This window comes from Balaenoptera borealis (assembly GCF_965194805.1).
Source record: "Balaenoptera borealis genome assembly, chromosome: 11".
In the NCBI taxonomy this organism is placed as follows: Eukaryota; Metazoa; Chordata; class Mammalia; order Artiodactyla; family Balaenopteridae; genus Balaenoptera; species Balaenoptera borealis.
The window spans coordinates 103,583,872-103,601,059 of record NC_138868.1 but is presented as its reverse complement, the minus strand read 5'-3'; the positions used below and the strand labels follow the sequence as shown (position 1 = coordinate 103,601,059).

General features: G+C 43.5%; 1 protein-coding gene across 6 annotated transcripts in view; it reads right to left on the bottom strand.

Moving 5' to 3' along the window:
• Positions 1–5,093, bottom strand: part of SLC37A2 (solute carrier family 37 member 2) — a 30,054-nt gene extending 24,961 nt beyond the window's left edge. The window contains exon 1 of one of the 6 annotated variants that reach the window (XM_082341019.1): positions 4,998–5,093. Coding sequence is in view for 2 of the 6 variants with exons in the window: in XM_082341026.1 (XP_082197152.1) it covers positions 40–98 (59 nt within the window). In the remaining 4 variants the exon portion in view is untranslated. Of the gene's footprint in view, positions 1–39; positions 3,491–4,997 lie in introns of those variants that run through there. The other 5 variants (XM_082341021.1, XM_082341026.1, XM_082341023.1 and 2 more) reach the window with 5 other exon arrangements.
• Positions 5,094–17,188: the final 12,095 nt, after the last annotated feature.

Here is a 17,188-nt window from a genome sequence, read left to right as displayed (position 1 = left end):
GTCCTGGCCCGGCGCCCCCCACCCCGCAGGCCCTCTCACCAGCTGTCCCTGGAGAAGGCGCGGAGGAACCAGACGCCCGGCGCCAAGGAAGACCGCATCTTGCCCGGCGGTACCCGAAGCGAAGCCGGAGCAGAGGAGGATGCAGAGCTGGGCACGCGCCCCGAGCCGGCGGTCCCCAGAGTTTAAATGCCCCGCCGGCCGGCCCGCCCCGACCTCGCAAACCATGGCCTTTAGCCCCCGCCCCCTTGCGCCTGACCGCCCTCGGGCCCGGCCGAGCGCAAAGCGCACGCCCACCGCCCATCCTCCGGCCGGCCGCGAGCACGGACTTTTCTCGTGCTCTGCCTGGGGGCTAGGGACCCGCGGCCCTCCGAGCCTCTGGGGCCCCCCCTTCGGCCTGCGCTTGTCGGCTCACTTCCCTCCGGGGAACCGAAAGCTGCGATCCCAGACGCAGTCAGCTGTGTGTGATCTTCCGTCTGCCCTCAGCTGCTCCTGCGTGCCTTCCTATCCTGATTAGCTGGGGCACCGACACAGATCGGGAAACTGAGGCAGGCTGGAGGGCCAGCGTCCCACAGGACGCTGATTTGAGTGCCAGCGCCCCCTGGGAGCGTAGGTGTCCCAACAGGGACTTTCTGTCTCACTCAGATTCCAGACCACGCAGTGAGCCAGACAGGACCCTACCGCACCTTGTCCACGGAGAGACTGACACCCCCGCCCCGCCCGCCTCTACTCCCCACGGTGACTGTGCGGCGGCCACTCCTGCTCTCCCTTCTGAAGGCCCGCAGCCGTGCAACAGTGAAGGGCCCGTCTGAGGCACAGAGTTCCGTGCTCTTAAAAGTGCTCTGCAGACCTCTAGCCTGAAGATGTCCAGGGTATGTTTCCACGTATAAAAAGCAGTGATTGTGAGATCTTTGTCTATGAACCCAAGGGTGAACTAACTATAGAGGGAAGCATTGGCCTGGAGAATAAAATGGTTAATAGAACGTGAACTAGGAACTTGTCTGGGCAGATAGATTTCAGCCCTAAGCCCACCCTGCCCCTCACTCCTAGGAGTGCCCAGACCCAAAGTGCAAGGTCAGAGAAGGGCAGTAACGGCTACACCAAACAGGTTCAGACCCAGGAGAGTGGGCTTGGCCGCTGCCAGCCCCGGAATCAGGCAAAAAGAGGTAAACAGAGTTGTAAAATCCTCCCTTAACGCCAGGCAGTCAGGGGCAGGGGTCTCGTAGCAGAAATGAAGACAGCAACAAACAGAGGGCAGGAGGTAGACGACTACAAAGGAAAGGGGACGGGATAGAAGGAAGAAGCCGTGCTGGGTTGTGTAAGGTATGGAGCTGAAACACTGAGGAAGAGCGCAGCTACCAGCAGCTAACCCAGCCCTTAATTATACCACACAGGGTGCCCAGCTGTACGTTCGTTTCGTTCTTACAGGTCAGGGAGGTGGGCATTATCCATCTGAGAAGACTGACTACCCATGCTGGTTTGCCTGGGACAATCCCAGCAGACACCCGCTGTCCCAGAATGTATGACGGACAGCTCTGGGGTCGGTAACACCCAAAAGGCATTAGGCCTGAAAGAAGGCAGATTAAAGGTGGAAAATAAAATGAGATAATGAGATGATATCACCAGGAAGAGAGCTGCCTGTGTCCAAAGGACTAGAGGGAAGGATAAAGTTGAATACAGAGGAGCCAAGGAAGCAGCTGAGGTCACTTGAAGCTACACGGGAGGAGTACGTGGACGTCAGCAAGGGAAGGGAGGAGCCCACCGCCAGGGCTCCAGGGGTGCTATCCAGACTTCAGTAGTGGGGAATATCTATCTTTCCATTTCAGACAGAGAGGAGCCAAGGAATAAGACTCATTAGCACTCACTTTACATGCCCCTCTGGAGAAGGTGTGTTTGTGCCCCTCAGGGGACCATGCTTGTCTGTGGCTGGAACCCTCAGAGAGGCATAAAGAATACGCCCTCATGGTGGTATGGCTATTATTCATGCTGTGCCAATGAGTGGCTGGGAGCAGGGCCAGTCCTGAGACAGTCTTTGCCTTGTCCTAGTGACTTCCTGTGAATTCAGGGGCCAGGATGGCAGCAGGGACACTCCTACCAATGCTCCTCGCTTGCTCCTGTGTGTGACCTGACAATCTCCTCGCTTCCTGCTGCTTGGGGGAGTGACAAAAGGATACTTCTTTCACTCAGCTACACAAGCTCTCTACCCTTGACTCACCTTCCTGTTATCTGGCCCCCTTCACACGCTACCTCCTCAAACCTGGCAGGGTGTGGACAGCAGTATCTGAAGGCAATAAGGAGGGAGGGAATGAGCGATTGAACCACACACTAAAGAAAAAGAGTCTTAGTTCTTATTGTGGGTAGCCCTATAATTGGTCAAAAATGCTTACTATGCCTTAGTATCAGACACCTGTAAAACAGGAGCTGGCAGTTAATGACCTTTTTGCCCATCAAGTACCAGTTCCCATTGCTAGCAAGTTTCATTGACCATCCATGGGACTTTTTTGGGTAGTCAGTTATCCGCTTAGGTCCTTCTAGATATAGCAACGAGTGTCCTCCCTGGTTTTTTCAAAGGGACCCAGGGACCTGAATTCTTGAGAAAGTCTGTGAGAACAAGTGCCACGAGGACAAGCCATTAGGCAGCAGAACCCTCGCGTTTCCCTGCACACACACGATCATCATTCTTTGAACCCGTCTCCGTTCTCCCACTTCTGTCTCACTAAATGGAGAATAGCACAATTTTTTTGTGTGATAGAGTCAAAACCCAGACCCTTGATTAGTGGGGTAGGAGTTGAGATATTAGGAGAAATTGGGATTACTCAACCTTTTAAAGATTCAATTTCATATTAGGCCTGTTGACTGAGACGCCAAGTGTAGTGAAAAGAACATGGGTTTTGAGGCAGAGCCAGCTCTGGCGCTCCTACTTCTCCGAGCCTCAGCTCTCTCGTCTGTAAAATGTGGATAATAACATTTATCTTGCAAGGTGGCTGTAAGAATTTAAAATTATGCATATAAAAAGTGTCTGGCCGTATTAAATAGGTTTGATAAGTGGAGCAATTATTATATGTGCATGAGCTTATATACAGCTTGAGGATTAGATATTGACTACAACTGATGGAAACAAATGGCCGTTATAAATGAGAACAAAATATAGGTGCCAAAGGATCAGAGTCCTTAAAAAGTATCAATGGGTATAACAGAATAGATTTGACCTGCAAAGTCTTTAATATCCTGTGTGTGTGTGTGTGTGTGTGTGTGTGTGTGTGTGTGAATGCATATGTATGTGGGTATCTGTGTGTGTGTATACAACTTCACTCACTGAGTTATTGTAAACATTATGATAATACATGTGGAATAATTTGGGGTTGACAAGGATGGTTGTATGGGTTAAGTAAAGTGTCATAAAAATGAAGGAAGCTATTATTATCTCAAATATATCAGATGCTGAACTCTTGCTAAGAAGAGTTGCTTTTAAACTTCTTCCAGCCAACACAATCAAAAGATAAATAAGCAAGGTGACCATGTATCCAAAAAGATTTTGTTTCTCAATAAAAGACAATCTTTTGGAAGGGCTTGGCAAAGAAAGCCCCAGCATTGATATGACTGGTCAAAAGGAGGGGCTTCAGTCTATTCAAGACTGGACTGATGGCTCATAATGGCCTGAAGAATGGGCTTTGGGGACCACTATCAGCCAAACAAGGGGACAGTCCTGCTCTCAAATAGTCAACCGGGGTGGCAGCAGGTATATATAAGGACAACCTGAAAGGAGGCAGTCATTGGGAAGGGAGGAGCAGATTGGGCAAGTGGTTAAACTCTTATGGTCTCCCAAAGTTGCTTTGTTCAGGGGGAAAAATAAAAAGGAATATATGGCAACGATAAAAGGCAGACTCAGGTAGTCTGTTCACACAAGCTGAGGACAAGTTTTGGTTGCTCTAGTATCTGAAAGTAACAATTCATTAATATATTCATTTAATCAACACTTTTGGAGTGCCAACTATGTGCCAGGCAGGATACATTGATGAATGAGAGAGGCACAGCCCCTAATCTCAAAGGAGTCGCAGCTGAATGGGACAGACATGTATAGGGATGTAATTCCACCTCAAAGAGCCCTAGAGGAACAGGTTGACTCAAACAGGAAACAGGTTAAAGAGGTATGTTCATCCTCCTAAGGAGGCACTGAGAAAGGATCAGATGACCCTGGAAGAGGCTTCAGAGGCTCCACAGTAGGTAATATGAGAAGCAGATGTGAAGCACAGCTGGGCGCATGCCAAGTAGAGAAGAAGAGAAAGGTAGGACCAACAGAACGCATGGACACAGGCATGTGCAAAACAGCGGAGCATGAAAAAGCGTGGTCTATTTAAGAGATGGTGCATAAAAAATTCTGTGTAGCTGGAGAGCACACATGCACAGTGAGGAGGTGCTGAAGATATGACCGTTTTTACTTGTGGTGAAGTAGCGAAGAGCCTTCAAAGTCAATGTTAAGGGGTTGGGATTTTGTCCTTCGGACAGTTGGGGGTTATGAAAAGGAGGTTTGCAAGAAGGGTTGAGACACGATCAGATTTATGTTCTTAGAGGAGAAATGGCCATTTAAAAGCCCTTGCCGACCTCTGATTCTGGATCAAGATGGAATAGACTCACTTCTCCCTATTCTTCTTGCTAAGTGCTAAAACCCTGGGAATTATATATACAGCAACGTAAGAAAATTCTGAAAAAGTGGAGAGAAGAAGGAAGATTAGCTAGGAAGCTCGAGATCTGAGGAAAGACACAGTAGTGGTTTGTCTGGGTTGCTTTTTGCTTCATTTATCCTGGGCTGGGCTCTGGAGAAGCCAGCACCCAGTCCAGAAACACCAACAGCACAGACAAAAAAGGAAAGGAAAAAACACCAAGAAAAGCTAGCCAGCTAAGTAAAGGATCAAGAAAGGGGCATCCCCTCCAACCAAACACTACAGAGAGCACAGCAGCCCGCCCCACTTCTATCAGCAGAGGCAAAGTGGAGGCCTCACCTTCCATTTGCACCTGGCTGGAATGAGGCATCCTCTCAGCCCCGCCGTCAGGGCGGTGTCTGGGAACTCCGAGTCCTGGGAAGCCAGGACTTTCACCACCTTCCGGTGGTGATGAGCACGCCACCCCCCCCCCAACCATGGTGTCAGCGGAGATCATATGGGGAGCAGTAAGGAGGGCCCCTCCCCCTCTCATGCAGGGTGGTGTCAGTGGAGGCCCAGTAGGGACCCAGATCTCCCACTCTCCAAACTGTAGCGAGATGCCCTTCTCCACCACCCCACGGGTATCAACTGAGGCCAAGTAGGAAACCTGAATTTCTACCACCCGCCTGGAAGAGAGTATTAAAAACATGATCCAACGTGCTGTCACTTTCTTAAAAAACTAAACATACACTCACCATACAACCCACTAGTTGCCTTCCATAAATGAAAATTTCTGTCCATACAAACCTGTATACAAATGTCTGTAGTGGCCTTATCTGCAATAGCAAAAACCTAGAAACAACGAAAATGTCCCTCAACAGGTGAATAGTTATGGTACACCCAATACTACTCAGCAAATAAAAGAATTATTAATACACACAATTTGGATGGATCTCAATGGCATTGTGCTGAGTGAAAAAAAATCTGTCTCAAAAGGCCACGTACTGTATGATTCCATTTCCTTGAAGTGACAAAATTATAGAGATGGCAAGGAGCTGAATGGTGTCCAGGGGTTAGGGATGGTGGGGACAGGGAGGGGTGCGAGTGTCACTTTCGAGGAGTAACATGAGGGAGGTCTTTGCGGTGACGGAATAGTTTTGTATCTTGATCATGGTGGTGTTTATGTGAATCAACACGTGTGGGAACGGCACACATAGAACCATACATACATCCTGTACCAATGCCGACTTTCTGCTTTTGACATTGTGCTATAGCTAGGGGAGAAACTGGGTAAAGTTTCGCCCCTGAGCTATTTTTGCAGCTTCCTGTATATATATCATTGTTTTTAAAAAAGTTTTGTAAAAAGTGAAAAAAAAAAAAGGAGCTCTTTGTCAACTTTTTAGTTCTTCCTAGTAGTTCTCAGTTTGCTAATTCTAGAAACAGGGGATGGTACAAATTTACCTTTTAATATAAATCTTTTCTTTTCAGAATATGCTGTGGAGTGGCAAGGTCAGCTGTCCATGCTAATTCAAGTTAACATCTAACTTGCCTTCATCAGTACAGGTTTCAGCATTAGTCCCTTGATTCCAAATTATTCCAACTCTGCTTTTATCTAACACCTTCTTCTGTACCACTTAATGGCTAGGAGATAATACTCCTCCCCATTCCAAAGACAAGAAATTTTAAGCTTATAGAAGAAAACAGGCATGTTCTGAAATCACATAATGGTGGTGGTGGAAAGATAAGATACCAGCTCTCCCCAAGGCCACTCCGTCAGAAGATCAGATTCCTTCGCAGCCCCTGGGGTGACTGTGGACATGCCTCCCTGCCTTACACTGCTGCTCTCTTATATCTACAGTTGGGAGCACAGTTTTACTGCACCATTGTAAAGCAAGAGGAATGAAACAGGGAGAACAGGTTGGACAAAGGAAAATTGGAAACTGGATTTAGAAATGAGAAGCATGTGACTTCAGAGAACTATGATGCTTTTCACAGACAAGAATGGGAAGGTCTTTTAGGGAGAAGTTTACTAGTAAGATTAAAGAAGTTCTGGATAAACAAACTGGTGCCGCACTATATAAACTGGAGATGTTCTTGCTACCCTTCGATGTCCATGGCAGCAGAGGCAGGCCCCAGATCTGGAAAAACTCGCTTATAGCTCCTGTGGCCCAACAATACCTACACCCTATAATTTCTCCACAAAACTCTTTTGCACTGGTCTCAGATCCCTGGCTCTTAGTGTGCTGTTGGCATTCCTTGTAAAATATGCGAAGGACAGTCAGGCTGCAAGATGCAGGAACTGAGCTCGAGATTGAAATTCCTGGGAGAGAGACCTAAACCTAGTCCTAATCCTATTTTAGATCCAAGTCTTCCCTTCTTCCGAATTCAAGATCAACTAAATGTTCACCGTATGCTTCTAGTAATTTCTATTGACTGAGCCCTGTTTCTAAACCTTTCCCCCCCCTCCTGCTCATGAATTTGTACAGGTTCTTTCCAGTTTATAATGACAGAGCTTCAGCCAGAGAGAGGGGCATACGCCCAGGCATCTCGAGGGGAAAAAAAAACAAAACAGAAAATTCATCAGTTTCTTTCAAACTCCTTGTGTGACTTTGTCAAGTCCTTCAAGTCTTGTAAAGTCCTCGTCTATTTATTGCACGGTAGGAGGTTTAAGACATACACACACACACACAAGCCTCAAAATTAACAAATACAAACAGGTTGAAAACAGATGAACTATGAATAAATATTCGGTCTGGTTAATTAACAAATATTTTAAAAATCAAATCTGAAATTCCTTATAAAAACTTCCAGTAAAGCAAACTTAAGAAGACCTGGATCATAAATTAACACTCTTGCTGCACCTATATGAATAATTAGACCCAATCTAATGAGACCAGCCTTAGGTTGTGATCAAGAATAGCCTTTCTTGGAGACTATTTTTGATCAAAACAAAGGAAGTTGTAGAAAACATTTTATGCTTCAGTGGAAAATTACACATTGGCTAGAGGACTCCCCTCCAGGTTATCTAATTTTAGCCGATAGTTGATCTAATTTACAATTCTGCAAATTTTAAATAACTATAGAAGGAAATCAGTTTTGTCTCCATTTGAACTTTCACAGCGTTCCTTTATTCATATAAATATGAGTAATTTTTTTCTTTTGCCTTTTCTTGGAATGAGTTATAACAGCTGCTTATTTTCCTTAGGGGTTTAAGTCTTTAACACATGCTCACTTTAATATCAACATGTTCATTTTAATATCTGTATGAAAGTCATGAGTTTACTTTTTTCTGAAAATTGTCTTTTAATGTATATAAACAATTATCATGTAAGGCAGAAAAAATACGTACTGCATACAAGTAGTATACTATGGTTGGGCAAGGAGGAATAATTGCTTCTGATTGAGAGAAATCAGATACGTTTTCACAGAGCGGGTGGTAGTAATACTTTGCCTTAAGGGTGAGTAAAATTTTAAGACTGAGAACTGGAAGGACAATTTCAGGCAAACAAAAGGCCTATTAATCCTAAGGGGATCTCCTGACCCACATGTTATTAGCCTGCACCCAGCACCCTCGAGTCCCAAGAAGAGGCCAGACTCAGTCCTGTGAGATTCACACAGGAGCAATACCCAGTTTGGAACCAGTCCCAGGGAATCTCCCTGTGTATCTGACCTGGCAAGGCTTACAGTCCCAGCGCTCAGCTGATGAAGGACTCCTGGCGAGCACAGAAGCACGAGGCGTGATGAAACTGGGATAACTGGCTCATCAAAGCAGTGTGTCTTGAAATGAGCATCACAACCTATTTCCTGTATGTCCGATAGAACTATACCACAGCCTAGACAAATTCCCTACCCTGTGCTGCCTGGCAGGCCAGGTGTAGAGCTGTATGGATCTAATTGCATCTTACTCCTGGAGTCAAATTGTTTCATTAATGGCTATTAATCCAAACATTTCCATTTTGCCAGTGGTGAAGAGGAAGAGGTAGGTATGGAGTTCAGAAAATGTAATACAAAGAAAATACATATTTAGTAGAGCATTAACTAAGTCTCCAGCTATCACTGTTTATCTGTGCCTGATGACATTCCTTCATGAATGGATTTTCCAGCGTAAGCCACTGTATGTAAGTCTATACTTACTGTAGACTGACTTACTACAGACACTACAGTATAAGCCACTTACACTATATTAGTCTCCTAGACTAATAACAAACATCTCCACAGTTTTCAGAAACCCATGCCTAGCTAAACTTCCGATTGTGTTGGCTCAAGCTCCAATCCCGTTCTACTTCAAACTCTCTTTTCCCTTGATCTTCCATTGTTAATTTCAGTCTCAGCCTGTTTCTTGCCTTATGTCTATGTGGTTTCCCCTCCCACTCCCAGCTCTGTTTCCGGGTTTTTGTCTTTTGTTGTTGCTTTTGTTTTTGTTGTTTGTTTTTTACAGAGCAGGAGTCACAGGGAGAAAGGCCCTCATCTACCATCCCTGAGCCAAGTCACTAGTAAGGGAAGAACAAGGAGTTACCTTATGTGGAAAAAGGCTCCTGAGGCTGAACCCTAAAAGACCGAGCTGTATGACAGTCAGTCAGGTTTCATGCGTAGGATATAAAGTCCCAATAGTGACAGGAAAAGATGTGTTGCTCAGCTCTGTAGCAATTGCTTTGAACTCCTTAGAGAAAACACAGAGTCCACCTGGGAAAACAGGGTAAGACATGTTCCTCCTGTAGCTGAACCTGTCAGGTGAGGGTACCTACAGTTTTAAGCCAGGAAGGACTCGAAGATAGGCATCATTTCACCCACTGGCTGAGCAATAAAGGAGACGTGCTAATCTATAATTTAAACAACACACCCATCCATTTGGCAGCTAGGCAAACCCTGTTTCCTTGATTCTCCACCTTAAAAAAAAAAAAAAATCTGGCTTTAGTGGTAAGAAGGCTCAGAGTAGGATGGAACAATGAATAAAATCAAATACCCAAATGCAAATCAAATGTAAATGTCATCATTTACATCATCAAATGTCATATGGTACAGAGCTGGTACCGTTCTAAGTGTGTAACTGAATTGAACTTGGGTCTTACTTGCCTGCCGTGCAGCAGAGCCAATTTACTACCACTGGGTTGTGATGAAGGAAATCACAGCGTTTATTTGTAGGGTGCAAAGCAAGGAGTATGGCGCGGCTCGTGCTCAAAAGACCTGAATTCCCTGATGGCTTTCAGGGAAGGGTTTTCAAGGCAGCATCAGGGGTGGAGGTTGCAGGGTGCGTGATCAGCTCATGGACTTTCTTCTGATTGGTGTGTAAGGTAAAAGGGTGATGTTTCAGGAATCTTTATCATCAACCTTCTGGTTCCAACCAGTCTGGGGTCTACGTGCTCGTGTTCAGCATTTAGTCCCCATGGGTGGGAGGGCGGCCTTAGCTCCTGCAGAACAACTCAAAAACATGTGTCAGGTTGTAACATGTATCCCTTGAGGAGGAACTCAGACTCTGTTTTATTGCTGAACTATTGTTTCTTGACTGCTTTTCCTTTGTTTCTGCCTTCCCTCACTTCCCTAATTAGCAACTGCTTGAGTCTGCTCATTGGAACTCAGGGAAGCCTTAGGAGACTAAAGCCTTTTCCTACAAACAAGAAATGGGGGACACAGAGGGACTTTTGTACCCGGCAGGACCCCACAGGGTGCTGCTCACTTTCAATCCCCTCTTTTCTTTGATACTCCTCAATCGTGAGGGGACCAGGGGCAGGACCAGAAAGGGAATCAAGTTCTAGATAAAGAGGTTAATCACAAACTCGGCAGGGGAACTCGGTTTTAGGGGGACTTGGTTTCAAGTGAACTGGAGAGAAGTTAATTTATTATACACAGTGGATTCCGTATAATGATTTCCGTAGATGTTTTGAGGCAGGGGGAGGAACCTAAGACAAGAATTGAGTAAAATGTTTACCAAGGGTGATCTCATCTTGGGGCCTGGAAAGGATGATGACTCGTGCAGTAAGTACAACACCAAACTGTCTTAATCAAAAGGAATTGATTTGACTTCTCTTCGGCACACCCCTCTAATAGTGGTCAGTAATACTGAGAGCAAGACCAGACATGGACCATTCATTTCTACCTTAAGAGAGCTTTAAAAACCAAAGTCAGCATATTCAAAGTCTTTTGCCCATTGGAAGGGGCCTAGCATGCCAGGAGAACGTTTGCTTTTATCTCTCTCTATAATATATCCAATCTGCCAAGTCTTCTTTTCGGAGAAGCATGGAAAAATGCCCAAGATGGGACACAAAGCAAACTATGCTCACTACACTTAAAGTGAAACTAAAGGAATATTTTGCTTCCAAAACCGGAATCTAAGTAAGTAAACACAGAAAAGTAATACCTGCTACCTATCATACCTTAAATTGTTGGAAGATGTGAAGGCAGCCATTTCTAGCCTCTGCACCCAGTGGGTAGTCAATAAAGTTATTGACAATCTCATTCCTGCCCATCATAAAAGGGCTAAAAACTAAGGGTAAGTAATATTGGACAATTACCAGTAATACACTGGAACAATGCCAGGGAGAAGCCACAGAGTTCATTAAATCAAAGCAATTAGAGCAAGGCGTTTTAGGTAGAACTGCCTAGGAAAATACATCACGTGCCAGCTTTGTGATTGTTACTGCACGAAAACTAGTACATGAATATCCTCTGCTACTACCGTAATCCTGGAATTGCCTCTATCACATGTATATTCCTTCTTTCGGCATGAATTCTGTAAGTTGATAAAGTTGCCTCTGGGGAATAGCACAGCTGAGCTCTTCTGGGATCGTGGCCCTCTTGCTGGACACACACCCATACTTTCCTATATCCTCCTGCCCTGCTCTCCTATTCCGTTGTGACCTACTGAACTCGCATCTACTCCGACAAGATCAGGGTTGGAATCAGAGCTGAAGAGAATGAACTTGTCTGACGCTACCGCATCAGGTACAAGTAAAATGTACCACGAGTCCACAACTCAGCATGAAGAGTGAATGAAATGGAAAACTGGTGAGGTCAAAGGTGTAAAACATAATTAATACATTCATAGAACGTCAGAGCCACTGGGGAGATTGAAGGTCCCTTAGTATAACTCTCTTACTTTACAGAAAGAGAAAACTGTAGCCCAGAGAAATTATTTGTCTCAAATCACAGTCACAATTAAAGAATGAAAAACAAAGTAAAATGATGTCTAAGGACCTTTAAAGATCGAAAACATTAGGTAAAACTACTAATCATGTAGAAGCATTTGGAATTTTAAAAATTCAAATCTGTGTATCTATTTAACAAGTATTTTCTGAGAGCTTATTACATGCCAGATAGAGCACTGAACAAAAACAGACAAAAATCCTTGTGCTCATGGAGTATACAATCTAGTGGGGAAAGAAAAGAAACATTAAGTAAAATATATAGTATGCCATACAGCTGTAAGTATCATGAAGAAAAATAATGCAGGGGAAGGGGAGACGGAGCACCTAAGCATGGGGGTGGGTAGGAGGGTCACATTTTAAAACAGGGTGGTCAGGGAAGGCCCTCTACTTCTGATACACTTGAATGAAGGCTTGACGGAGGTAATAAAGTGAGCCAAACATTATCTGAGGGACAAATGTCTCCAGGCAGAGAGAGCTAATGAAAAAGAAGAGTCCCTGGAACGTCCATCGAAATACAAGGTCAACGCGGTCCAGCAGAACAAGCAAGGAGGAAAGTAGTGGGTGATAAAGTCTCAGCAGTAACTGGGACCAGATTTTACAGGGTCTTGTATGACACTGTAAGGACTCCGGCTTTTCCTGAAGGAAATGATAGCCAAAGGAGACTTTGAGCAGAGGAGAGACATGATCTCACTTTTTTGAAAGGACTGCTAAGTGGTCCTAAGTGCTAAGAACTTAGGTGGTGCTAAGAAAAGTCTATAGTGGGCAAATAGAGAAACAGAACCAACCAGGAGGCTACTGCAATAACTCGGGTGAGACATGATGATGACTTAGAACAGAGTTGTAGTAGGGCAGACATGGAAAAAATAGCTGTATTTTAAATATATCTTCAAGGTAGAGCCAACAAGGATTGGATGTGGGCTGTATAAGAAAGACAAGAGTGAAGGTTGCCTCCATGTTTTTTTGGCCAGAACAACTAGAAGGATGGTGTTGTCATCTGCTGAGAATGGAGAAGACTGCAGGAAGAAACAGATGTTTTTATAGTTTGGGATGTGTGCATGTGTGTGAGAGAGAGAGAATGCGTGTGTGTGCAGAGGGTGGAGATCAGAAGGTTTGGTTTTAGATGTGTTAAATTTGGCTGCTGTATTGAGAAAGTACACAGGTGCAAGAAGAGATTACTTAGGAACTCTTAAAATAATCTATGAGAGAGATGATGGTGGTTTGGACCAGGCATCTCGCAGTAGAAGTAATGTGAACTGGAAATATATTTTGCAGGTAGAGTTGACAGGATTTGCTGATGAAGTGATGAAAGATGAAAGAGAGAAAAAGAGGAAAGTCAATGATTTCTTCAAGGTTCTTGGCCTCAGTAACTAGACAAATGGAATTACTATTAACTGATACGGGGGAGACTATAGAAAGAGCAAATTGAGGGAAACCAATGATGTGGAAATGTCAAGTAGGCAGTTAGGGTTAAAAGTTTGCATTTTCAGGGAGAGGTCTGCACCAGATATATAAATGTGGGAGTTATCAGTATATAGGTAATATTTAGAGCCACAAGACTAAAACAGATCACCGAAAGAGCAAGTGTAGATACAAAAGAAGCCCAGGGACTGAGCCCTGGGATACTCTCAAAAGCTTTGGGGTTGTGGGAGCCATGTGTAAGGTACCTCAAAAAAACAGAGTGATCAATTGTGTTTAATTCTGATGCCAGGTCCAGATAAAGTCTGAGAATGACCATTGGATTTAGCAATGTGGATGTCATGGATGACTTTGAAAAGAGCACTTTCATTGGAGAGGTAAAGGCAAACAGTCTTACTAGAATGTATTCAAGAGTGAATGTGATGAGAAAAACAGGAACAGGAAGTATAGACACGCAAGGAGTTTTGTTATAAAGAGAAGCAGAGAAGGTTGGTGGTACATGAAGGAGAATGTGGGGTAAAGAAAGGCAGCAGGTGGCTTTCTTTTTCTTTCTCTCTCTCTCCTTTCTTTTTTTCTTGGTTAGTTTTCAAGACGGGAGAAATTACAGCAAGTTTATATACTGATAGGAACACTCTAGTAGTCAAGGAAAAATTATGATGCAGAAGAGAAGGGGAAGAAATGCAGAGGCAATGTCCTTTCGTAGGTACAAGGGAACTGGATCCAGCCAGTAGTCAGAGTAGGCCTAAGACAGAAGAGCGAACAGCTCATCCATATTAACAGGAATTAACACACACAGGTAGGTAGGTAGGTATGACGGTGGGAGCTCAGGGAAGTTCCCTTTGGACTGCTTGTTTTTTCAGTGATACAGAAAGCATCGTCACCAACTGAGAGTGAGTGTGAGGGAAAACCTATAGGAACTTTGAAGAGAGTAAAAAAAAGAAACAGTTATCTAGGAAAGTGTTCATTCTTAATCCATCGTTTTTCACTTGAAATGTCTGTCACCTTCCTTATTTGAAATAGTGGGCCCAAATTTAATCCTGTCCCTCACCCCCCCGCCCTGAAATCAAAATCTATCTCATTTAGGCTCAATCTTATCTTCAGGCCTCTTCTTCCTTATTAGTCCCTGCTAATTTAGAAAACTTGTAGAATTTGTCCTCCCAACCATGACTTCAGAAACGTGTAAATTCAGGCAAACTCTTAGAGTCCAGGCTCCTTTCCAAAGCACATTCATCCAATTCAAACAGGATTCACCGCACTATCATCACTAAGGGTCATGAGACTCAGGCTTCCTCCTTGGTAGCTGCTGGTTATCCCAGCATTCTCTAACCCCACAAAAATAAATCTTTAGATACTGTCTACACATAACCAAACTACAATACAAAAGCATACTCATTCTCAGGTGAGATTTATATTCATAGACTTAACCTAGAGGAAGAAGACTTGAAATTTCCCTGGTCCTGTGTAAGACCTAATCCCTTCACCATTCTTCCATTAACTTGATGTCAGACAAGTCAATTCACCTATATCAGATAACCAAACTAAAAAAGTAGAACAAAACCAGCAGAAAAAACAAACAAACAATCAAAACATGTTGGACGACACCAAAGAAACAAATAAAAACCAATACAACTTATCCTAGGAGTGAAAAACTTTAACATCTGAAAATCAATTAATATAATACATCTTATTAATAGAAAAAATGACAAAAATACATGATAATCTGAATAGATGCAAAAAAAGCATTTGACAAAACCCAACAACTTTTCATGATAAAAACACTCAACAAACTAGTAATAGAAGGGAACTTCCTTAAACTAATAAAACCTATCCAAGAAAAATGCACAGCTAACATCCCACATACTAGTGAAAGACTAAATGCTTTCCCCCTAAGATCAGGAACAGGACAAGGATGTCATCATTCCTATTCAACATTGTACTGGATGATCTATCCAGGGCAATTAGGCAAGAAAAAGAAATCAAAGGCATCCAGATTGGAAAAGAAGTAAAACTGTCTCTATTTCCAAATGAGAAAATCTTATAGATGAAAAATCCTAAGGAATGCCCTAAAAAACTATTAGGCATAAAAAATTAATTCAGGAAGGTTACAGGATACAAGATTGATATACAAAAATCAATTGTAGGGCTTCCCTGGTGGCGCAGTGGTTGAGAATCTGCCTGCCAATGCAAGGGACACGGGTTTGAGCCCTGGCCTGGGAAGATCCCACATGCCGCAGAGCAACTAGGCCCGTGAGCCACAATTACTGAGCCTGCGCATCTGGAGCCCGTGCTCCGCAACAAGAGAGGCTGCGACAGTGAGAGGCCCGCGCACCGTGATGAAGAGTGGCCCCCGCTTGCCGCAACTGGAGAAAGCCCTCGCACAGAAACGAAGACCCAACACAGCCATAAATAAATAAATAAACAAAATTAAAAAAAAAAATCAATTGTATTTCTATACATTTGTGACGAACAATCTGAAAATAAAATTAAGGAAATAATCCATTGAAAATAGCATCAAGAAGAATAAAATACTTTGGAATAAATTTAACAAAAAAGTACACATTTTATGCTCTGAAAATTACAAAACATTGTTGAAAGAAATTAAAGACTTAAATGAGTGGAAAGACATCCCATGTTCATGGATCAGATGGCAATAGCTCCCAAATTGACCTATAGATTCAACGCGATCCTTATCAAAATCTCAGCTGGCTTTTTTGCAGGAAGGTGATCTTAAAATTTATATAAAAAATGCAAGGGACTCAGTATAGCAAAACAATCTTGAAAAAGAAGAACAAAGTTGGAGAACTCATGCCTCTCAATTTCGTAACTTACTACAAAGCCACAATAATCAAGACAGAATGTATTGGTTTAAGGATAAACATATAGATTAATGGAATAGAACTGAGAGTTCAGAAATAAACCCTAACATTAATGGTCCAACTTTTTTTTTTTTTTTTTTTTGGCTGCATCAGGTCTTAGTTGCGGCACACAGGATCTTTGTTGTGACATGTGGGATCTTTCGTTGCGGTGCAAGGGCTTCTCTCTAGTTGCGGTGTGTGGGCTCCAGAGCACGTGGGCTCTGCAGTTTGTGGCACATGGGCTCTCTAGGGTGCGAGCTCAGTAGTTGTGGTTTGCGGGTTTAGCTGCCCTGAGGCATGTGGGATCTTAGTTCCCCGACAAGGGATCAAACCCGCGTCCCCTGCATTGGAAGGCGGATTCTTTACCACTGGACCACCAGGGAAGTCCCAATGGTCCATTGATTTTTGACAACAGTGTCACATCAATTCAGTGGGGCAAATAATAGTTTTTTGAATAAATGATGCTGGGACAACTAGATATCCTCATGCAAAAGAATGAGGTTAGACCCCTATCTAACACTATATACAAATATTAACTCAAAATAGATCATAGACCTTGGTGTAAGAGCTAAAACTATAAAACTCTTAGAAGAACACACAGGAGTAAATCTTTGTGACCTTGGATTATGTAATGGCTAAAGCAACAAAAGAAAAAGTAGATGAATTGGACTTCCTCAAAATTAAAAACTTTTGTCCTGCAAAGGAAACCATCAAGAAAGTGAAAAGACAATCTCCAGAACAACAGGAAATATTTGCAAATCATAAGTCTAATAATGGACCTTATGGAGAATATATTAACAACTCTCATAACTCAATCATCAAAAGATAAATAACGCAATTACAAAATGGCAAAGGATCTGAAAAGACAGCTCTCCAAAAAGGATATACAAGGGGCTAATAAGCACATGAAAAGATGCTCAACATCATTAGCCATCAGGAAAATGCAAATCAAATCCACGAGATACCACTTCATACCCAGTAGGATGACCATAATTAAAGAGACAGATAAGGACAAGGGTTGGAGGATGTGAAGACATCTGAACCCTTATACACAGTTGGTGGGAATGTAAAATGGTGCAGCCACTCTGTAAAACAGTTTGCAGTTCCTCAAAATGTTCAACGTAGAGCTACCATATGA